At 32.6% G+C, this 25,265-nt stretch overlaps 1 protein-coding gene across 5 annotated transcripts in view; it reads right to left on the reverse strand.

Moving 5' to 3' along the window:
• Positions 1 to 25,265, reverse strand: part of LOC118197409 (uncharacterized) — a 99,934-nt gene that overhangs the window by 34,394 nt on the left and 40,275 nt on the right. For 3 of the 5 annotated variants that reach the window (XM_085816903.1, XM_085816901.1, XM_085816902.1), the window contains exons 2-3: positions 11,846 to 12,577; positions 13 to 44 (exon numbers count right to left, since the gene is read on the reverse strand). In XM_085816903.1, the coding sequence (XP_085673029.1) occupies positions 13 to 44; positions 11,846 to 12,482 (669 nt within the window). In that variant the 5' untranslated portion in view covers positions 12,483 to 12,577. The remainder of the gene's footprint in view (positions 1 to 12; positions 45 to 11,845; positions 12,578 to 25,265) is intronic. The other 2 variants (XM_085816905.1, XM_085816904.1) reach the window with 1 other exon arrangement.

Raw genomic sequence — 25,265 nt, forward strand, 5'->3', positions numbered from 1 at the left:
AAAACATCTTACCATCCATTCCATAGCTTTCTGAAGAGCTGTTTCTAGAGGGAGAAAATATAATTATTATTTTTTAGAAGTGCTTCATGTAGTTAACGTAATGAAGTAGACAGATAACAGAAATTATGACTGAATTTAAAAAAGAACAAAATCGTAAGCGAACAGAAATTTAAAGATAGGAGAGAAATTTTAACAATACTGAAGTTTAAAACGCTGTAATATTATACTATACGATTTAAAATGCATTTTAAATTATTAAATTTTTATTTTATTTACTCTAACTATACCAAACTCTACTTTCAACCGCACTGAAACAGGAACGTGGCGAATTCGAACCTCACCCGTACGCAGTATATAATTCAGTTAGCTTTTCTCAACTGTCCCAGTCCCGGACAGTTAAGTTTCTGATTAGGTTTTACTGCGTATTTCTGAGGTACCCAAGGGTGCAGGTACCCTTGGGTACAACAAAATATCCTTGTTTATGACACAAGGTGATACTTCCGATGACGATATGGAATCCGACCGGTCCATGATTTCTAGTAAATCTATGCAATTTCCACTCCGACGTGAAGATTTTATCAAGTCACCCAGGAGGAAAAGTAAGAAAAAGAAGATGATTACCTTATCCGAGACTGATATCACCCAAGAAATGATTTCTGGAGCTCCAAGTAAAACTCATGCAGCAATACTGAAAATGTTACGTCATCAACCGGAAATCTTGAAAAGTATTCAAGCAATAGATAACGCATACAGCACTCCCGCAGCAGAAGTGCCTAGCCCCGCAGATAACACTCCACAGACTGAAAATGATGAACTGAAGGAAAACCCATGGATATCCCCATAGAAAACGGCGCGGAAACCTCCTACGGCTGACCAGATGAAAATTTCTACTGAAAACAGATTCGAGAAATTGAATGATACTCCGAAAGCATCAGAAAATGAATGCACTGAAGAAATACCCTCTCCTATTGTCTTCAAACAAAAGCTGATAGTTAAACGCGATTTAAGAGAAATATGCACTAGTTTTCCCGGAGCAAAAAATACAACTCAGAGAAATTGCCAGTATGGCTTTTTGAACTTAAAAGAAACCAAGAAGGCTACGCAATACATCAGCTGAACTGTATATTCAGCGTGAGCATAAAGATTGAAAAGTACAGCCCCCAGGAAACGACCGATGCAATGTTTTAGATGTCAGGAGTGGGGGCACTCCCAGCACCTATGCACTAACGAAATTAGATGCTGCAAATGCGGAGATAAACATTGCAGTAACACTTGCCCTAAGAAGCAGGACGGAACTCCCACATGTTTATTTTGCGGAAAAAATCATGTATCCAGTTATCGTGGGTGCGAGGTGAATCAGAAAAAATTTGAACGGAAACCAGCCCTCCGCAAGACGACGGAATTTACTATCAAGAGCGATGACTTTCCACACCCTACCAAAAATTCAGAAAGAAAATTCCCTCCACCTCAGAAAGCCTCGTACAGTGAAAATCTAAAGAGTAAAATTAATCAAGTCCTTGCAGATACTAGTTACGTTATTAACTGGATACGAGACGATAAGGTTCAAGAATTTCTGGGAAAAATTATAAACCTCATTGAAAATATCAAGAAAGCAAAAACTACTGCTGAAAAACTTTCATGTGGATTTAAAGCTGCAATGTACCTTGTGAAGATTGCTGATGAAGACTTTTAAGGACCTTACATCAATAGAGATGCAGTAATATTACGTTTTACTATCTTTTTCTTCACATTCTTCACATTGAAAATATCAAGAAAGCAAAAACTACTGCTGAAAAACTTTCATGTGGATTTAAAGCTGCAATGTACCTTGTGAAGATTGCTGATGAAGACTTTTAAGGACCTTACATCAATAGAGATGCAGTAATATTACGTTTTACTATCTTTTTCTTCACATTCTACACTTATTCTTAGTTCCAGTTTTCTGGTTTTCAAGCAGCATCGATTGGGGTCAGTTTCTAGGAGGGTGACCTCCCACGTGACTGGCTCCGACGAATGAGCAGTTAGAATCTAACGAAAGGACTTTGACGACTAAGCACAGGACTTTGTTTGGATCAGCTCGACGGCTTTTGCCGCTAGTAGCAATTTATCATCTATTATGCTACTTTTTATATCTTACAGCTTTCCAGAACCAAAATTTATGTAACTGATATTGATATGTTTATTATGATTTTTGTTGTTTACACATTCTTGTTCTAGGAATTTACTGGTTACTTCATCTCACATCATTCGAAGCTACCAAATGTTCTACAAGGGGTAAGGCCTTCGGCCTAGGTACCCTGGTGTCCTAAACACCGTTCTACCAAGGCCATCTTGAAGAGAAGGCCCAATCCAAAGGGGTTCTCCCCTGCTGATTTACCGATTAAATTTTTTTAGGGAACAGATATCATTACTGAAAGCTAAACGCCCAACCTACACAGCTGAAATGATGATATGGGCTTGCACATTATTTTATAGCAGCCCTACGTGTTATTCTCGAATACGAGAAAGCTCGTCCTTGATTTTACCACATCCTTCCTACTTAAAAAAGTTAGCATTAAATGTTGGTCGACAACGGGGTTAAATGCAAAGTATTTATCTCATAAATCTTCACAACTACAAAATCATGAAAAGGCTGTGAATCTCTTACTTGATGAGATTTATATTAAACCTACTGTTGCATATAAGAACGGTAAAATTGAAGGCTTGTCATGTACAGATATGTCTCAAGAAGCTTCTACAATTCAAACCTTTATGATTTCTTCAATCTTATCTTCAAATAAAGAAGTTGTTGCAATGTTTCCTGTCCATAATCTCAAGCCAAACGATTTAAAAATTCAAACTTTACAGGTGTTAAAATTTGTTCATGATTGTGGCTTCGAGGTTGTTTCCATAATTTCCGACAACAACTATGTTAACCGAAAATGTTTGAAATGCTATGAAATGGTCATATGATGTCTGCTATTGAAAATGAATTTCGTTTGGGAAAAAAGATTTTTTTATTATTTGATTCAGTTCATTTACTGAAATGTATAAGGAATAATTGGTTAAACCAAGCTGAAACCAATCAAACCTTTAATATTCCATCTTTTGATGATACAGATAATAAGTTGTACTGTGCAAGTCTATTGCATCTGAAAAAACTATATAACATAGAGCAACAGCATTCTATAAAAAGAGCTCCAGCTCTTTCGAAAAAGTTCTATATCCAACTTCTTTAGAACGGCAGAATGTTTCTACTGCCGTTAAACTTTTTGTTGAAAAGACTGTTGCTGCATTACATGTCGAATTAAAGAATTTAAAATTCCAGTATGTGCTGTATGGAAAATTTCAAACAGACAATTTGGAGGCAAGATTTGGACAATATCGCCAAATGAGTGGTGCAAATTACCATATTTCACTGACTCAGGCTTTAGAATCTGAAAAGAAACTCCAGTTAATTAGCTGGATGAAATTGAATTCTTCAAAAAACGGAGAGTTCACAATAAAGACATTACAAACGGATAATGATGATTCAGACAACAGTACTGAATGTAGCACTGAAAAATTTAATGAAATTATTTCCTTTTCACAAACATTTAAAATAACGGAAAAAGATATGAGAGTATTAATTTATATAGGTGGATATGTGACTCGAAAAGTCTCTAATAAAACAAATTGTTCAAAAGGCAAAAATATTCTACATTCTGATAAGGTTTTAGAATGTGAAAATAATCTTTCAGATTATTTGGAGTTGGAGTGCATCGATAGAGGGGGGTTATTGTGGCTTACTGAATTTGTTGTATATATTATTGCAGTTACATTTCAGATATTTCAGGGACTTATTTCAGAACATTATGAAACTGACTTTTTATGTGCCAACAACCAAAAACTTTTATTGATACAGCTTTCTGAAGAAAAACTAGATCTCATGAATATTGGATCTATACAGTTAATATGTTCATGTAAAATGGAAATTGGTAAATTACGACGGTTATGTTTATCCTCAATTTCAAACATTTTATTGAATAATTATACTAAAGTTCGTAATGATCGTTTTAAAAAGCAAGCGAAACCCCAGAAAAGGAGTGTGTGTGTGATTATGGCAAAGCCTCGAGGGCTATCTGCCTAAGGGGAGGGATGCCTTCGTGGAGGACTTTCAAAGGGAAACTGGCTCGTATACCCGTTACACATGGGGAAACCACGAAAACGCCCATGCAGCCAGCCCGTTCGTGGGATTCGAACCTCGGACCGAACTACCAGTGTTCAGCGACTTTACCGCTCGCCGCCCCCCAGAAAAGGAAAAACCAATCCTTATTAATACAGTAATTTAATATCAGTAATCTGGAGTCACTTGTTTAACATGCTTCGGTGAGTATACATTAATAAGGTTAATACAATAGTTACAACGTTTTTTTCATAACCTATTACAATAAAAATATTAATTATGTTAGGCAAATTATTATTCCTTTATATTAACTTCAGTTAAATGTAATATCTGAAATTTATGAAACAAATGTTTTGTTATGAAAATAAGTGTTTCTTAATTGCTGCAAATTTTTACATTGAATATCTTTCTATATGTGTCTATAAATAACAAATGCAAAAAGAATCAATATCTTTTTAATATTTATTGAGCACGTGTAAATAAGCTTTAAATTTTTGTATTTAGTGAAAATTATTCAAGGATAAATAACTGGTGGGTGTTTTTATTTTGATATTCAGTATGAAGTAATAAGTATATTAGATTTTAATTTGTTTAATAATATACGTATATTTACTATTCTGGAAAACATTATATATATATGTGTGTGTGTATGCATATTTCTGCATGCATTTGTGAATGTCAAAATTTGAAGAAATGAGAATAATGTGTATTGTATATTATGAAGTTACATCTAAAAGAATGGCCTCAGATTTTGTATTCATTTTATATGAATAAAAATCTATGTGTAAATTAAATAATGAAGAAACGGAATGCATTTATTTTGCTATGTTTCCAGATTAATTAAAAAGTAACATGTTTTCATCTTAAAATTATATGATATAAACAATTATATGTAAATAATATGAAAACTTATCTGAAAAGCATAACTTTCTGTTGAATGTCAGTCTTTGAAAAAATCTGAAACATAAATTTTTGAAGCTTTCGAATTTCTGGGTAATTTTTTTATATGAGAGAGCAAAAACATAGTTTTTTGTATTGCTTGGAAATAAGTGAAAATATTTACTTATGATTTAATTTTGAATGCAATTCACACTGCGGTTAAAAATTTCGTATAATTTTCCATTTTAACCGGTGTAGAACTATTTGATTTTGCAGTATTTAATGCTATTAAACTGCACATAATGTTATGTAACAAAAGTATAGTATTGCAAAAAATTTTACTATTAGCAAGCAAAAATTAATATTATTTGAGAAACTACCCTTAGATGCACTCCTGTCGTCTAAGTGTAAAAGACTAGTACTGAGTTCTTCAGTATTTTTTGTTACTAATGCTTATAGGAAGAGAAAAATATTTTTTTTCTTATATTCTATCGGGAAAAAGAAAGCACGCTGATCGAAGATCATCTTGGCTGACTGCCCCTGGCTGTGACGTCATCAAACGTTAGCTCCGGCCTTCTCTTCAAGATGGCCTTGGTTCTACTGGGAGGTGCACTGAAACAGGATAAGGAAACTGCATAAATGATCTAATGTAATGTAGAGTCATTAGGATTTTTTTTATGCAGGAGACGAGAAAAATGTGCATTGCATTCGCGGGAACTCGAACCTGGACCCCTCGAATATGCGCCGAGTGTGTACCGTTACACCGTAAAGGCATGCAGAAAGGAGGAAGAAAATAACTTATGGTAATACCGTACATAGTGTTACGAATTTCTACATAAGATGATTTTAGTGCAGTTATATGTGAAGGGGTTATATTTTTCTGTGTAATGTAACTCGAGAAAAAATTTACAAGAGAGGAGCTATGCCGGAAAATTAAGAATACAGGGGCAAGTCAATTTAATATTGAATAAATGGTTATCTCGATAATTTGGTGAGATATCCCCAAGCTGGTAACGGTTTAGGAAACAAATTTTTGTCACCAAATTTGGAGAGAAATGGTCAAAGTCGTCAAACATGGCAACATTTTGGTCCAGTCCCTGTATTACCGTAATAGGTTGTAAGGTTTATCCTAAGTTTTTAACAGTTTAGTTAAAACTACTTTCATGTCTCTTCTAATTTCAGCTTACAAACTTCTTGCCAGAGTGTGCTTTTAGAATCGTGGTTAACGCAAATGAAGGAAGAGAGAGAGAGGTATTTAAGTCGAAGTTCCACTGACTTCGTTAGAGAGCCAGAGAATGTGACTAGCGCGCTTTTGCCATTTGCTATAATCTAAGCTATTACTACGCTCGACCGTATTTCAGGCCCTCGATAGCTTCGCCGTTTAGTTAGCATTTAGGGGCCAACTCCTGTAGAATTTTGATAGCTTCGGCTATATCTTTTTAGTTAAGCATTAGTTAAGTTTGATTTTCTTAGTACACTTGAATTCAAGCCCAAGTGGAGGCTGTACGTCCTGAGAAAAGAGCCATCTGTTAATCCTTATTTTCAGCAATAAAGGGTAATTAACCCTTCTTGAGTTTACGTTTCTGTTTCCTGAGTTAAAGCTATTATTCGTTTAGCAGTTCTCAAGGTTCCACTCACATAGCTGTAACTTCAAGGTTGGAACCCATAAGGTATTGTAATTGATCGTTATATTAGCTGTAACAGTTATTCAATCTTCATGATGCCTTCCAGTAATTTCGAGAAGCGGAAAGTACTAGAAATATCCCCGCGGCCGGGTGAAAACTACATAAGGCCGGAGAGAGCATCTTCTCATAGTTGTTGTTGCATCGAGTTGTCAGTTCAGCGTGAGTTCGGAATGTTGAGATATTTCTGGGTTAGCTTTATCTTTACATTGCGTTTTGTTTAACGTTCTTAATAGTTTGAAGTGTAACTATTGATTGTACTTTGTGATGTTATGAGTTGTACGACTATTTTTATGGAAATTTCCAGATCTCTGAAGTGTTTCTTTGGATAAAATAAAGGCCCAAATGCAGTTTAGACCACAGCTTGGCGACTTTTTTTGAATGGGCAATAAACGCTCCAACATGGCTAACTCGATATTTTGATTCACTATAAACGTTGATTCAGTTTTTAAATTGTTACCACCAAATATTAGTGCCCTGTATTATATTTAAAGAAATTAAATAATGAAGAATCTGTATAAATGTATATGTTTCTCGCATTGTGATAAAACAGCGGCACCTAGAAGCATCAAATTTTGAACAGCGTACGTTTCCACCCGAATATGGGCAACTGGAAGCCGGAATTCGGAATTTATTTTATTATCTATTTCATATTTTGTAAAAAGGGCCCACCATCGTTAAATTGCATTCGATAGCAGTCAAAATGGATATTTTCGTTGAAATATGGTACCCGGAATTTTTCGTGATTACAATACGGAAGCAAAAACAATTTGAGGAATTTTATCATCACAGTAATATACATTTTGCTGAATTTAGTACATGGGTAATAAGAAAAGTACCTTTCTTCCTTTGTAAACTCTAACTATTTGTACGCAAACATACAAAATATGTCACATATTAAAAACTGGGACTTAAAAGCCTTTTCTTGAATTGATCCCCTAATTGTTTTCTGTATATAAGCGGTTGTCAAACTTTTAACTACCGCGTACCATCTAAACAAAAAATTGAAAACCTTTAGTACCACAACTACAAAGTACTACCACCACCACCACCACTCTTGATGAACAAAGCTCAAATCGCTTAAATTTACGAGTGTTAGAGAAAAAAAAACTCAATCAGGCTGTTGGGGGTTTAATTTTTGAATTTAATAGTTAAAAATACTTTGCTTCTTTGCGTACCACCGGTTGAGGACCTTAGCTCTATATTATGCAGCATATAATATAATCCTAATTAAAAATAAAAAATAAATGAAAAAAAGCTTTCAGATTTTACATTACGCCCAAAGGGACTTTTTTTTCAACGTTTTGTGTGTTATCTTTATTTATTGAATATCATGTTCTTCGCACTTAAACCATACACTTGAGTTCAGTATCAATATCGCAAAGTAATTTTAAAATGAGCATATCTTTAGAATTTCCGATACACAGTCTCGCGCGCTGGAGATAAAAAGGTTTATTTACTTTTTCCTTTGCTCGCTTATATATCGTTGAGTTTGTTAATCAAAAATAAGTTAAAGTTTTACAAAATATAAAATAGATAATATAACAAATTCCAAATTTGGGCTTCCAGATGTCCATATTCGGGTGGGAACGTACGTTATTCACAATTTGATGGCTCTAGGTACCGTTGTTTTATGACAATGCGAGAAGCGTACATACATTTATGTAGATCGTTTATCGTTCTCTCTGTTGTTAGATACATTACTTTCAACCTAATTTAACCAGCATTGGGTACTTCCGCTAGCTTAATATAAATATAACTAGGAACATAAAAATAGGTCCTTACTTATCTTGAAGCTGTTGGCTGACTGGATTTATTCTGTTAAGTATTCTTAACAGAATAACTAGCACTAAATTATGATAGTTAGTTAGTGCTAAGCATTGACAGAGGAAATAAAATTTTAAATCTTTAATTTTAATACAAATATTTTGTGTTTCACGTTATACTCTTATTAAAAATATTTTCATTTATTATTTCATAAAATGCGTCCTAAGTTTCTCACAGAAGATAGCTTTGAATTTTCTTTGACACTCAGTATCTGATTTCTGCTTCAACGTTAAACTGAATGTTAGGAACTGATTAAAAGAACTGCACATCCCTTTGGTGAAGAAGCAAAAAAAATGGATATTTGTTTAAAGAAATGAATAAAAAGTTCTTAAATTGAAAACAGCACAACGAAATAAAATGACATTTTTCCGAAATTCGCAAAGTGAAAAAGAAGCACAGAACACGAGATAATATTAGCTAATTTCACAGCGGTTTTAATTTTAGAAGCCAGAAGCTCGAGAATCTTTTGAAGGTACGACCTCCTGTTACAAATCTTGCAACTTCTTCAGAGGAAGCAATTCCGTTCATAAAAACTTAACCACTATAAATTCTTGGAATAAAAATAGCATCTGGATCAGCGAAAATTTCATAAAACGCCGTTTTTAATTTTAGAAAAATATTATAGCAAAATTTTAAATTTTTTTTATTTTCTATTTATTTTTTATTTTTTATTAATTATTATATTATTATTTATTACTTTTTATTATTGATTGATTTCTAACTGTTGTTAACTTCAATAGCATTAATAGTATTGCCAACTGAATTGTTTTTTCATCTGAACAGTCCGATTTTTCGAATAGTCTGCCAATGGCTGGTTTGGGTAAGTCATTCAGCTTTTCAGAGATATCTATCAGAAATTTAATCACATAGCTTAAGTTAAAATTGAACTATTAGGTTTTACATTATTTTATATAATATTTAAAAATAAATAAATAAATAAATACCCTCATAAATAATTTGAATCTGAATTAGTCTTTATATTTAGGTAGTTACTCACCCTACGTAAGATATTACAGTAAAACTCCACTTAATCGAAATCGTCAGTGCGGAAAAATAGCTTTGACAATGATGCCCTGACTGTAAGCTTAAAATTAAAATGAGTGGTAAATCTTCTCAGGAGGTAATATTAAATGTCTCTGACAGATTATTACTAAGGTTCGAATTAAGGTTGTATTAAACAAATTAAAATTGGCTAAGCTATTAAATTAAAAACATTAAAGGTTCTAATTATATTTAAAAATATTTTCTATATCATCCTAAGTGGATTTTGGTATCCTGTGAGTAAATTTATCAGTGATGAATCACTGTTGTTGACAATATACTGAACTCTCGATTGTACATATGTGAATTACCTCTGCTTGTAGTTTATACGCCCCCCCCCAGTTGCACCGAAATTTCTCTAGCTTGTCCTAGGAATGAATGAAATATGTTTGATTTATGGAAGGAACTCCCAGTTTTGGCCTAGTGAACCTCACGGCTAAGTTTGGGATAAAGTGAATGTAATGCTAATTCATTGCTATTTGCTATCATAAGACAAGGAAGCCCTGCCGCCCTGAGTCAAAAATATGAAGCTTTTGATCTTACTTTTGGTATTCAAGAGTTTAAATATATCACTGAAGGAAATAGAATAAGTGGGATGCAAAAAATAGGAATGATAAATTTTGTAGAATTTTATAATACCAAGGCATCGTTTAATAGCAGGGACTCAATAGAAGTTCACAGAAGCCATAAAAATGAAATAACAAGAATAGATATGATGAAGAACTAATATTCGTATACGAGTTCTTAGATTACACGAATGAATAAAGCGATCTTAAATTTGATGCTTTGTACAAAGATGCTGTACTGATTGAATAGCATGACTCTCAAGAAAGGAGTATAGATGTTTTCACAAAGAAATATTGAAAAGATACGCAAGTCCGTCGCTATACTTTCTGCCGTCCAAGGACTGAAGAACTTTCCTGTTCCTAAAATTTTCACAACTCACAACTACTAAGTACTTATTTTTCAAATTCATATTAAATTCTAATTCATCTAAATTCTAAACCCACCCAAGTGTCATTCCTAGGACCCAGGTGTCCTGACCTTCTCACCCAGGTATCCTGACACCGCTCCACAAGGCGGTAAATTTTGTCACCCGGCGCCACCGCAATGAAATCTGGCGCCGCTTCTAAATATGAGTAAGTTTTATTATTTCAGTTTCATTCCAAAGATATTTTGCGACATATATTTTTTTAAACGCAATTTCTGCCATTACGTATTTCTTTCATTATTTTACGAATATCTCCTCATAAACGCATATTTATTAATAAGAATTCATGTGGTTAAAGATTGATCAATATCTAACAAGCGCCTGTTGGCGCCCCTTTCTGGGAGACCCTCGCCTGTCACTGCAGATCTTGCAAGCCCACTTCTGTCGGCCTTTCTTCTTAGTGTAGAATTTTAATGGCAAAATTAATAATACATATTGATTAGAAACAAAATTTTAGCACTTTCTGCATTTTTTACCTCATAATGCAAATTTTTGTCGTTTTGTTTGTTCACATTTTCATGGTGACATATTTCTTCGATAAAACAGGGATTAATTTCCAGTTTCTTCAGAATTATTTATCTCCGACAGATTGTTGAATGATCCGTACGAAGCTTAGGCCGAACACTAGTTTTACCTATAGGTTCATTTAAAACTCATGATTTACGAAGAAAAATTACTAGTCTTTAACATTTGGAAGCAACAGACTGCATATTTGACATCAGATTTTTATCTAGATAGAACCAACTGTCATATAATATATGTTATATAACGGTGAATAACAGCATTTCTGTGAATAGCAGCATTTGCTGAAACCGTACGTTATAAAAAGAGGTGTGTAGTTTTCCAAAGTTTCTATAAACTTCCCTTATGACGTGTAAGGTCTCTTTACATGCAGTATGACTTACGCAACCCGTACACTGCTACACCTATGCAATAGCCGTATCATAATCTACTTGGAAATTTTACACAGTGGAACGTTCAGATTTCTTTTTCCTGTCTGCTCTTGAACAGTATAATTTATTTTATTGTATTCAGTACTATTTTCAAAAAATATTTTTTAATATTACCCATTCATAACATACGTTAATTAATTAAACAACATTTTAAGACTTTATGAGAATAAAATAGTTAATATACAAAATATTTAAATATTAACAAATAAAATAATTAGTTAGTGATACTCTTCCTGATAAGGATAGAGATTTAGGCTTTTAACACAGAGATATCAGTAATATAATTTATGCTAAATTTTATCAATAATATGAAGCGTAAGCAGCTTACTTGGAAGAGGAAGAATATTTTGCCTTGTACCAAGAACAACTTCTTCCTCTTCATCAGATGATGTTGTTGACTCATATGGTTCGCTAGAAGAAGAAACAAAAAATATGGTTGATTTCCTACCCGATTTGGTCCTGCCATCTGCCATAGCAGAAGATTCAGAAGAATTGTCTCCTTCATCTGACAATGCTTCATTATTGAAGGTTTCTGTTATGGATTCCAACCGTTTCAGTGTAGAAGTGCTTGTAGAGCTGCTGTTAGATAGTGCTAACGAAGACTCTTTCGAAGAAGTTGACACTGTTGACGATGTCTTCATTGAAGACACTAATGAAGCATTCGTCGATGAAGATGTTTCATTACTTCCAAAAGAGATATCAGAGTTCATTTGTTCGCTTTGATTTGAATTTATGTTCGACGAGTCCACGTTCTCCGAACCAATCCAGGGAATAACCACATGAGACTGAGTACTTTCTTCATTTCTATAGTATGAGTTAGTATCATAGGATGAAACACGCTCATTCGATGAGAAACTTGGAATGCTTTGGCTTTCGAAGACATTTTCGAAATCAATATCGTCTTGACTGTAGGCCAGATTAAAAGAAGCCAATAGGAAAACGATGTATAAAATGGCTGATTTCATATTTGGTTTGGAAACTTCAAATGCTGGATAAATGCAGTGACTAAAGTTCCAAGAATATTGGATTTAATATTCAGCTGCTGAGCATATATAAAAATCTGCAATGAAAAAAAACCCCTTTAAAATAAACATTAAATAAACACTTCAAAAACAGAGTTATTATAAATAAAGTTAGTTTAAAATAAGCCCCAAAATACAAGCAAAAACAAAAAATGTTGCTTTTCTTTGAAATAACAACACTCCGGTAGCGATGAATTATCATTTATTTCTCTTTCTGTGATTTGATAAACTGCAATTTTTTTAAAGCTATTCTTTTTTATTTTGTGAATTGAATTGGGACAGATAAGGCATGTTATTTCCATGTATCCTTGATATATTACTCTACTACCTAATGCATATATAGTCTGTAATACTCAAAACTTCATTACATAACAGATTCGAGTGGGGGAGTTACCATACGTTACTCGCATTCATTACATAGGCTAATATTAAATTATATGTGTATGTATCAATATTTAATAAATAATATTGTACATTTTACTACACTAAATATTTTGTAATATTTGTACCATGAATAAGCAAGTATAATTATGTTGATAGTCAAAAAGTCTTGGTATTTTGTTGAATTTTGATAATATGAATAGATTTGAAATTTTCTTCATGTGGAACAATCGTTAAATGCTGTATGAAATATACGGTTGAACTTAAGGCATAAGGATCACTTCCGTAGAGAAAAGTGCGAAAGAATATTTTGTTTTGACCGTTTATCAACAAGCAAATAGAAATTAAAATTGCAAAATGTCAGATATGTGATGCATCTCAGAACAAAATTGTAAGCCCCCATGATACTACATGACATTCCTGATTTATGCAGATATAAAATTGGCTCAGATTTCCTACAAAATTCATCGCCTTTGGAGTTCTTAAATTTTTCATTCAAAATGAAAATACTCATGATAGTATATAAAAAAGCGATTTCTTTTTAAATCAAGAATCTTCTTTATTAATGTGATACAGAATTTCCAAACTGACCTAACATCCTATACATCAACGATTATTTATCTAAGGATAGCCCAGAGGCTCTTAGAAGCTGAACTAAAGTCTTGAAACTTCGCTTTGCTACTGACATGCAACTTTAATTGTTTTAATTAGGATCACTTAAAATGCTGCAAGAACCATTCGTAGTAAATGGAAAATTAAGTGCAATCACACTGCTCGTTAAAAATGATAAAAAGCCCAAATTCTAAGCTTTAAAACAACTTTTAAAATAAGCAATTTTCCCAATTTAAAAAACTTAAAATGTTTTAATTATCCTTTCTAAAATACCACATCTTTCTTTTATTCACAACATTATAGCATAAAAAAGTGTGCTATTGAAGGAATAAATTTGGCAACAGTAGATCAAAGTAAATTTTGAAAGGTGTAATGAATGCCATTCACTCTCAAATAAAAGCGTTGAAAAAGAATTTGACTACTTAAGATCGAAAGTGGCTAAAAATGGAAAAATTCTGGCAATAATTTAGCAAGAGAACTACAGTAAAATACACACCATTTAATCTGAAAAAAAAAAAAAAAATAGTTATGTCCACATTTCTGAATAATATATAAAGTAGTACTTCCATATTCATGAGTAGTTCTACGATTTGCATGATGGCAAGGAACCACGGGCGTATCGAATATGCTATGTGTAATGCAGTTTATATACACCATACACAATTACATAAAAATTTAATTAATAAATTACACACAATAAAACATTGCCCACATTAAACAAAATTGTAGTAAAATGTACTAGAGAGTATGATGCTCAGTTTCATAATACGAGAGAAGAATAAAAGTAAAGTACATTCAGACAAACACAAGAGACTAAAATTTACAAAATATTGATCCTAGTCCTCTTGTGCCTTTCTGAATTAATACGCCGGATTGTCAGGAAAAACAGTATTCGTCGCGTTTGGGTTGTTCGCTTTAGCATGCATGGTGTGACCTGTTATCACTTATCACACTTCACAAAATTAAAAACATTTTAATTCTTTAACTTTTGAAAATAAAGAGAAGGAGATGTGCGGTAGACTGCAGACGCTGAATTAGTGGATATGTGGGCATGCTTTATTTGCCATCTTAAAGAATTTGTATTTCTGCAAGAGTTAAATATTGTTACGAAATTTGTATTTAGATTGCTAATTTTAGTAGAATTATAATTGAAATTGTTGTACTTCCTCGTGCAATGCAGCGCGAGACAGATTTTAAGAGAAAGCTTAGCCGGAAAATTAAAAATACAAGAGCACGTGCATTTAACATTGAGTAAAAGTTTATCTCAGTACTGTTCAATATACTGTAACTGAACACTATGTACTGTTCAGTATAAATGTAACCGAACACTATGTTAGCTGTAACCGTAATTCGACAATCTTTTTTGCCTTTCAGAAATCTCGAGAAGCAGAAATTACTAGAAAGATCTCGTGCGGCCGATTGAAAGCTATTTAAGGACGAGAGCGTCTCAGTTCATCTCTTTTCAGGTTTTCACGCGACGTTAAATACAGACTTATTCCGTGCTTTTCCCCATGATAACAGTTCATCTGCATATATTTCAATTATTTAGGAAAATGAGCAAAGCATTACCGAGAGAATGAACGATCCGTACTATATTTATATGTTGTTTATATAACTTTTTTTTTATTTAATGTTGTTTATCCTCATCTTTAGAGCTCTTAATCCAAAAAATTGTTTGAAAATTTTAGGCTGTTTATGTCAAAGGACATAAAATTTCGTTTCGGAAAGAAAAATAGTTTAGAAAATTAACAAACCTTTGAAGATGCTTATTATTAATTTATGCTTTTTTTTCCCCTTATAATGTGGTAAACTCATATGAGAATAAAGTGAATAAAAAAAAAAAAAAAAAGAATCGTTTACCTGAAAGAAAAAATTACTCATGTATTTAGTAGCAAACTTGAGAAACTTTTTTCCAATCAAAATTTTATGTCAGTATGTATGTAACAGTAAACTAAATAGAAAATATAAAATACATTCAGAAAGTAAAAATGCATGATTTGTATGTATCTCTACATATAATAAAAGAAAGAGTCTGTCTCTGTGTGTGTGTCTTTCGTTTGCTGCGCGTAAGCTAATAGACCCACGGCCACGAAATTTAGAACATAGGTGCATCTAAACAAGAGCCAGTGCACCTCGAAGCGATTTTTTTTTAAATTCGAATTAGATATTTTATATTTTGTGACGAAATCGCGTCATTTTGAGACATAATAGGCTATAGGAAAGCGAGATTTTACTCTACACACTCCATTTTTACATCGTCATGAAACGTAGGCATTTAGCTATTTTGCGATCTTAAAATAAATTTCGTGTTTCAATAAATCGATTAAATACGAATTTATTTAACAAAGGGAGCTTAACATCTTTTCAACGGGATTTTTTCTAAAAATTTTTAAAAATGTACAGTTTATTTTTCTCTGATTTTTGGACACGTTAAACTTTCATCTTTGCGACTGCTTTTACAAAAAGAATTTTGGAAAAATTAGAATATTTTGTATTTTTAAAAAAAATTTTAAATGAAGCTTCCGAGTACACTTCTCACATCTTTAAAAATGTGATTTTGGCAACAATTTTCCTGTCTTATCGTTGTTGATAGATTTTTGATGCAATCGCATCATTTTGAATAGTTTCATTCTTTTAGAAATATGGGTTTGGCAACAATTTTTCATCGTATTTCTTATGTCACTGTTTTTAAGAGATTGGCATATTTCATTGTCATTTATACATATATATAAGACATTTTTATTGATTTTTTTTATAAAGTTGTTCTGCAGAGTAAAATTCTGTGCGGAATTTTATGTTTTTTGAATTGCTTTCATGTTATTTTTTTGCTTATTTCACTGTTTGTAAGATATTGAAAAGTTTTGCATGATTTTTTTTCTTCAATGGAAAGTTGGTTAATTTTTTTATTAGGATAATTAATATTTGTATTAAAGGATATACGTAGCTTATTTCATTGTAATTTTTTTCTCTTGAAAATATAAGATAAAATATCATTAATTATACTTTGATTTTCAGAATGTTTTGTTTTTTGTATTCTTTTATGTTATTTATTGCTCATTTCACTGATTTTAAGATATTGAAAAGTTTTGAGTGATTTTTTTAGGAAACAAATTTCTTAACCTCCTTTGTACCATTTGAGTTCTAAAGATTTTGCAAAGGGAAGTTGGTTAATTTATTTATTAAGATAATTGATATTTTTATTAAGGGATATTGCTTATTTCATTGTAATTTTGTTATACGTAATAACTTTTTTTATAAAGTTGTTCTGCAGAGTAAAATTCTACGCAGTTTTTAAATTTAACGTTTGGTGTTCCCTTCAGCCATTTTCCCGGTACATTTAAAAGCCAGACGAAGGCTGGCAGCAAAGCTGCTAGTAGATTATAAATCAAAATATATTATATACATTTTATATACTTACATTTCTGAATACACACATACGTTTTTGAATACAGTCCCAATAACAGAAGAGCACACCTCTGATTTCTATAAACACTGAAATGTAGAACTCAAATTCAATACTAACTTTCCTAAGTTGAACTTTACATTATTTGAATTTTTTAAACCTGAATTTTTTAAACACTCTGTTTAGTTTCAGTTCGTGAAAAACTGTATTTTTTTGCACAATTAAGCTTTTGATTGCAGATTGAAGTGTCTGGTGTGCAAATATAGAAAAATAACACTTCTCTGACTCCAATGGAACCAATATTTTATTCCTTACAAAGTTATAGATTCTTATTCATAAGATTTATTTACATTTTACATGCACGTAGCATCGCGTGACAGAAAACCGAAGTTTGTTTACTTCGTTCTTCGCGGAGACTAGAAGGTGTTGCCATTCCGCTTTAACTAAATTTAATTAGAAACTTAACGGAACTGAAGCGACACTACACACCCCCTTCCTAGTGACAGCGATTATGGAAGATAATCTTTAAAGTGACTGGGGAACTTCACATGTCTGCCGGTTCTAGTAGTCTTAGTTTCATGATGATTTTCTGAATTTTCTTCAGTGTTCTTGAGTGCAGGCGTTTCCCTAAGTTCCGCTTTCTTGGAATGGGAGTTTTGGAAAGGAATATCAGAATCTTGCACTAGGAAACATGGCTTTAGTCTGTCTATTGAAACTCTTTTAACTTTTCCTTGGATTTCAATATCGAAGTACTTATCCTTTCTTGCTCTTACAGGATACGGTCCAAGATAGACAGGCTGTAGCGACGAATTATTAATGTTGTTGTATAGGAATACGTGAGAACAGTTGGAAAGATGTTTAGAAACAAAGACTGTTCTATTTCCATGGGTGGTGGTAGAACTTGGATTCATAGCTCTTATTATTTTCTGAAGGTTTTGAGAAAATTCAGACTGTTTCATATGAGGTACTGTTGAAAAGAATTCACCAGGTAATGCTAAAGGGGTTCCGTATATAAGTTCTGCGGATGAGCAGCCTAAGTCTTCCTTAATGGCAGATCTTATGCCTAAAAGAACGAAAGGCAATGCTTTCAGCCATGATTTTGATTCGAGTAGATGACATTTGAGACTTGCTTTTAAAGTTCGGTGTTGTCTTTCGATCAGGCCATTTGCCTGTGGATGGTACGCAGTTGTAGTGTTTGTATGAAAACCAAGATATTTTCCTAAAGCTTGAAAAAGTTGGCTATCAAATTGCCGATCTTGGTCAGATGTTATGCGATTCGGAATTCCAAAGCGTGAAAACCAAGTATAAATCAAAGCTTTAGCAATAGATTCTGCTGATTGATCTTCTAACGGTACCGCTTCGATCCATCGTGTATAACGATCGATGATGGTTAGAAGGTATTTGAATCCTTTGCAAGGAGGTAGCGGACCCACCAGATGTATGTTTAAATGCTGGAATCTGTGTGGAGGTACTTTGAATTCTCCCAAAGATGAATGTGTATGTCTGTGAACTTTAGATCTTTGACAAGATAAACATGCTCTAGTCCATAGTTGGCAGTCTTTATTCATATTGGGCCATATGAAACGTCGTGTTATCAATTTTATCGTGGATCTTATTCCAGGATGAGATAAATTATGGATTGAAGAAAATATTTTCTGCCGAAACTTTGCAGGGATGTATGGTCGATTATAATTTGTAGAAGTATCACAGTAAATTTTCTTGTCGCTGTCCGGTATAGGGATCTGCAGGATTTTTAAGTTTTTTGGCTGGCGATAAAGTAACAGATACTTTCCTAAAAACATTGTGGCTACAACGTTTACCCTTTAATATGCGTAGCATTATATCTGTTAGTAGTGAAGATTTGTCAAAAGTGGCTACAATGGCCGATAAGATTTGGGAATTAAACCCTGTTACTTTATCGCCAGCCAAATTACGCATCTCACATAGCATTGAGATGGCTTTTTGTCACCCAGTTCTAACTCACTCAGTAATTTTTGGGTTTTTTGAGTCTCTGAATCAGCATATAATAAAATTAGTCTATTTTTAATTGCCTCATATTTATTATCTTGTGGTGGACTTAGCAAAATATCAGATACCTGTGACAAAATATCGGGTTCAATGTAACTTATAACATAATCATATTTTGTTTGATCTGCATTTATTTTTGCATTTCTAAATTGTGCTTCTAGTTGAATAAACCATATTTTAGGATCTGGCTTCCAAAAAGGAGGAACTTTAACGCTTACCTTGGCGACAGATGCAGTTGTTGCTTTAATTTCGGTTTCGTCTTCGTCAGCCATTGTAGAATTCGATGACGTCCGGGTCACCAGTGAAGTGTCTGGTGTGCAAATATAGAAAAATAACACTTCTCTGACTCCAATGGAACCAATATTTTATTCCTTACAAAGTTATAGATTCTTATTCATAAGATTTATTTACATTTTACATGCACGTAGCATCGCGTGACAGAAAACCGAAGTTTGTTTACTTCGTTCTTCGCGGAGACTAGAAGGTGTTGCCATTCCGCTTTAACTAAATTTAATTAGAAACTTAACGGAACTAAAGCGACACTACACAGATAATTTTGTCGTTTACTCTGAGGGTTTTTTTTCCAGACAAATTAATATAAGTAGCCACACATATTTCCACAAGATTTTATTCTTTATATATATAACATCTGAAAGGACCAAGAATGAGCCTTGTAAAGCAGAGTACTTTTTAAATTAAGGATTCCCAGGCTTTTTCTTCATTAACCTTTTTATATTTTTCTCTATAATATACAGCATATAACATAATAAAAATACAAATAATTGTGCATACATAGCTTAAGGATTATAGAGCTATATAAGAATATGCATAAAAGATTTGGAAAAAAATATGGTTTTTTAGTTTTATGCTTTATTTGTATTCTTATTATTTTGAATTTTAGAGATATAAACAAGATGCAAAATGAACTTGCAAAAGATGCAAAATCACAGATTTTAATTGCCCCAGAGTTTGATTTTTTAGATGAGATGGTTTTTTAGTTTTATGCTTTATTTGTATTCTTATTATTTTGAATTTTAGAGATATAAACAAGATGCAAAATGAACTTGCAAAAGATGCAAAATCACAGATTTTAATTGCCCCAGAGTTTGATTTTAACGAATGTAATGGCTGCACTTGATGCATATTGAAATAAATTTTTAAATATTTGGCATAAAATTGCTTAATTCTTAAATCAGCTCGTTTAGAAATATTCAGCTTGTTTCTTGTTTTCCGGATTAAGTTATTGACTTGACTAAAGCTTTTTTCCAATGGGTAAGAGGGAAAAAATTCTATAATATTGGTTTGGTAATTTCTCTCGAATGATTTATAAATTACCAAACTTAGTGCACTCATGTTTTGAATATGACTTGATTTATTTGTATAATAAGGTTTTATATCAATATACAATTACTTATCTTTTTTTTACAGTCAGTGGGATCTTGATTGTGCTGATCAATTGTAATTGCATATTTGGATATCGAATCGTTGACCATCATAGAGACCATTTAAAAATTCATCAACCCATATGAGAAACCCTGGTCTAAAGTCTAACTAATATTTTAAAACATTTTTAATATTAGAATTCATTTTAGATTGTTAAAGGTTTTGCACAATATCTTTTTATAAAAACATTTTAGTAATTATTTTATGCAAGATCAGATTGGATTGGATTATGGTAAAGCACTTAAAATTCCTATTGAGAATAAAAGTATTTGTGGAAGATTTTTTAAGTAGAACGTAAAAAGGACAAAATTGAGCCAGCCCATTTATTTGCCAGAGCCATTCCACCATTTAAATTACACCAGGAAATATTACTAAAGATAAAACTTACAATAATTGCCCATATACCTATCTCATTATTATACCTATTTCAGTATAAAATATGAAAAATGTATAATGAATTAAATAATTTACAGGTTTGGATGTTGTATTCATCAAAGAATGAAAACAGTTTATAGTGCTCCTACGACAATACTAAGTAATGCTTATATGCGTATATTTTTAATTATATCCAAAGAATACATTTTTTTCTATGGGATATCCATCAATGTTATGAGACAATATCAATATTGCATGGCACACTTAGATAAGGACTGAATTCAGTTTGTGCAATTCCGAGAATTAGAATTTGTGTCTTCTGGATTGATTTTTATTCCTGAATTATGTCTGATTTTTAATCCTATTGTAAGGATTATGTTAATTGTATTAACAGTTAAATTTTAAGTTAAAGTTCCTTTCCTGTCAAATTCTTAACTTACTACTTCCGGCCAGAACGTAGTTTTGGAATCTTGCTGAATATTTAATGAGAAGGAGCGTATTTAAACCACGAAGTTACTTATTGAGGCAGAGAGAATCAGTTTCTGATTTACGCGCGTCTGCCGTTTTGGCCACTCTCTCTCTCAAAGCTGTTATTACGCTCGGCCGTACTTGCTAAGCTTCGTAGTCAAATAAGTTAAGGGGCCAACTCGATTTGAATCTTGATAGCTTATATTTCTTTATATACATTTATATCAAAATATATTATATACATTTTGTATACATATATTAATATATATATTTATTTTATATTTCTTTAGTTATATTTCTTTAGTTAATCTTAGTTTTAGTTTAATTCTTAGCCTCTTAAGTTTAAGTCCAAGTGAGGGCTTTGTTTGTACATTCCCAGGCGGAGTTTTGTTAAATCTTATTGGAATAATAAAGGGCTAGTTACCCTTCTATCTTGTTGTTTCTTGTCACCCGAACTTTAGCGATTATTTGCTTATCAGTTCTTAAGATTCTTCACTTCCAACATTAACTTAAAATTACAAAGTGAGGAACTCTACACTATAATTACTAAATGACCTCTGGCAAGGAAAATCAACAAGCTCGCGGGGTTTCCGTGATTGAATTTTCTTTGAATCTATATATATATGCATATGTAAACAAAATTTTAGGTATTACTCATTAACATGGTACAAATTATTAAGAAATTTCAAATTAAGATGATACAAATTATTAAAATCTCTCAGTATGCTGCGAAATTAATTAATAAATCAAGAGATAGTAATTCAATCAAAATTACCTCATGAAAGGTGGGCAGCCCTCTAACAAGAAATACACATATCAAAATTAATTAAAACAAAAGCATAAGCATTTCAAAACTGAAACAAAATATTTAAAAAAAAAAAAAAAAAAAAAAAAGTATGTTGAAATGTCCCCCCCCCCAAAGAAGCAGCCGAAGAATTTTAACAGAGTCATGTTTCTGAATTAAATCTAGATGACTGTTAATAATGGAAACATTAAAAAAAAAAAAGGAAAGAACAACCAATTAACAAAATTTTAAAAAAATGTCAAGATAATTTAGTTAAAATTTTTATAAATTCTTTAATCTAATTAAGCACTATGATAAAACCTTGTTTTGGGGACACGTCAGAGTAAGTTGTATCTTCACGATTAATTGAATTAAAAATTTCCTTTTATTCCACTTTTATAACAATTGAATTTTAACTAAATCATCTTAATTGGTTATTTTTTTTTTTTTTTTCTTTCTCTTTTTTAAAATGTTTACATTACTAACACGCATTTAATGTAATTCAGAAACATGGCTCTGTTGAAATTTCTTCAACTACTCCTTGAAAAAAACCAAAGAATCTTCAATACATTTTTAATTTTTTTTTTTATTTTATATGAGTTTTATCAAATTTATTGAACCGCTTTTGTTTCAGCTTTGAAATGTTTACGCTCTTGTTTTAGTTTTGATATGTGTATTTCCTGTTAGATAATTTTGATTTAGTTATCATCTCTTTATTTATACATAATGAAAAAAGTAAAAAGAAATTCGAAACCTAATTCAGTGGCTCGATGAAAGCAGGAGCAAGTGGTGATAGTAACGCAAAATAAAAATAATAACAGTATTCTAATAAAGTATTCCAGTTTAAAATTCATCCCTCGGAATAAATACATGCAAAAACAAGATACCAGAAACACAGTGGCTATTTACAAGGAAAAGGGGGTAAACATGCCAAAAACAAAAATGAAATTTAAAATAATTAAAAAAACAATCAGAGTAATGTGTGTCTTTATCAGTCCAAATCCTACAGGCCGATGTAAACTGTGCAAAAAATTGCAAAATTACAGCATCAAAAACATAAACAAATTTGAAAAAAAGAAAAATTATTTTGAGCAGACCGAGTTCAAAAAAACAAAACCTGCAAATAAAGCAATCCAACTTATACAAAAACAAAAATATATGTAAATTTCAAAACCCACAGAGGGGGTTAAACTCTTATATATAGTATATACACCCAACTCCTTTTTTTTTTTTTTTTTTTTTTTTTTTTCCCTCTCCCTACACGGTCCACCAGCGGCCGAGCGGTAAAGTCGCTGAACACTGGTAGTTCGGTCCGAGGCTCGAATCCCGCGAACGGGCTGGCTGCATGAGTGTTTTCGTGGTTTTCCTCATGTGTAACGTGTATACGAGCCAGTTTCCCTTAGAAAGTCCTCCACGAAGGCATCCCTCCTCTTAGGCAGATAGCCCTCGAGGCTTTGCCGTAATTAAATAAACTAACCTAACCTAACCTTTTCTCTACAAAGTAGATACGTTTCTTAGAAAGCCGCGCCCCCCCCAAAAAATCGTGTAAAAAATACATACGATATTTGGTAAATTTAGGGATATGTTCCGCAACTTTAAAAAATCGTGTAAGATAAAAAATTCTAAATCTTTTCCCCAAAAAACAGTGCAAAAATGTAATAATGAAATACACATTACATACTTATAAAACAAAAATAAACCATTTTTTATAAAAAAAATTAAAATTAGTGTAGATATAAAATTCAGTTCAAAAGTACCCATAAAAATTAAAATTAAAATTAGGAATAAAAATTAATTTCGCAATCATTCATCGCTACGTAATAACAAGCATGCACTTTTTAACGGCCGCTGTTGGTTTTTTTATTGTTATAAAGTCTGTTAATAGCGACTGTTTTTTTGGGGGGGGTTTCTGAAGTTGCTTATATAATTCTTGATATCCACCTACACAAAACTCAAGCCTTGCGAATTAAATCAACCATTAATAGCTGAACCTCACCTTCGACTTCGCCGTTATCGACTTCTTTATTATCATAGACTTTCATAAATTCGATCAAATCATCCTCGTCCAAAGGGCTTTCACGCATCAATTCCTCGATGTCAGCCGTTTGCATGTTGTTAAAAGCTTCGCGATCAATTGCATTTGATAGAGTTATAATTTCAGAACACACATATGATTTTTGTGTTACGAAACTTTCACATTTGACGCATGCTAGCAAATTTTCTTTCCAACAAGCATTTAAGGCCTGCCAGCGGCCGATCGGTAAAAGCCGCTGAACACTGGTAGTTCGGTCCGGGGTTCGAGTCCCGGCGAACGGGCTGGTTACATGGGCGTTTTCGTGGTTTTTCCCATGTGTAACGTGGATACGAGCCAATTCCCCTTAAAACAACCTCCACGGAGCATCCCTCCTTTTTCGTGTAGTGCCTAAGGGCGGAGCACGTAATAAGCCCCCCCCCCGAAAAAAAAAAACTAAGGTCGATTGGCGCAACTGTTGGATGGCAAAAGAAGCATGTGTAATACAATCCATAATTGTAAACTTTCTCCATGCTTTCCACAACTGTCAAATCTCTTTCTTCCACTAAATCTAAAATATATTTAAACGTTTTCTTTATGTAGTACATTTTAAATTTTGCAATAATACTCTGATCGAGTAGCTGAATCGGCAAGGTAATATTAAGCGGCAAAAACAGCATTTGAATATTTGGATGATCCGGCAGTAGATGGCTGGGCGCATTATCAACCAGCAAAAGTATTTTGAATTCCAAACCTTGTTCCGTATATTTGTGGATCTCAGGAACAAAACAGTTGTTGAACCAGTTTGCAAACAGATTAGGCGTCATCCATGCCTTTTTATTCGCCATCAAATAAACCGGAAGTTGTTCAGTTTTCTAACCTCTTAAAGCTCTTGGCATAAGGGATTTCTTGATCGACAGAGGCTTTAACATTTTATCACCAGATGCATTACTACAAAACAAGAAGGTGACCTGATTTTTGGCTACTTTGAAACTACCAGCTGATTTTTCAGATTTTGCTATGTACGTTCTTTCAGGCATTTTCTTCCAGAATAATTCCGTTTTGTCAGCATTAAAAATTTGATCGAGAGTATAAACCCCCTGTTGAATTAGTTTTGCTAGTTTATCTGGAAAGAATTTTTGCAGCAGTTTCGTCTGCTGATGCTACTTCTTTTATTTTTACATAGTGAAATGCATGTCTTTTTTTTAGAAAACTTGTTGT

This window comes from Stegodyphus dumicola, chromosome 5 (genome assembly GCF_044657685.1).
Source record: "Stegodyphus dumicola isolate Sdum_Otavi_A_Nest chromosome 5, ASM4465768v1".
NCBI lineage: Eukaryota > Metazoa > Arthropoda > Arachnida > Araneae > Eresidae > Stegodyphus > Stegodyphus dumicola.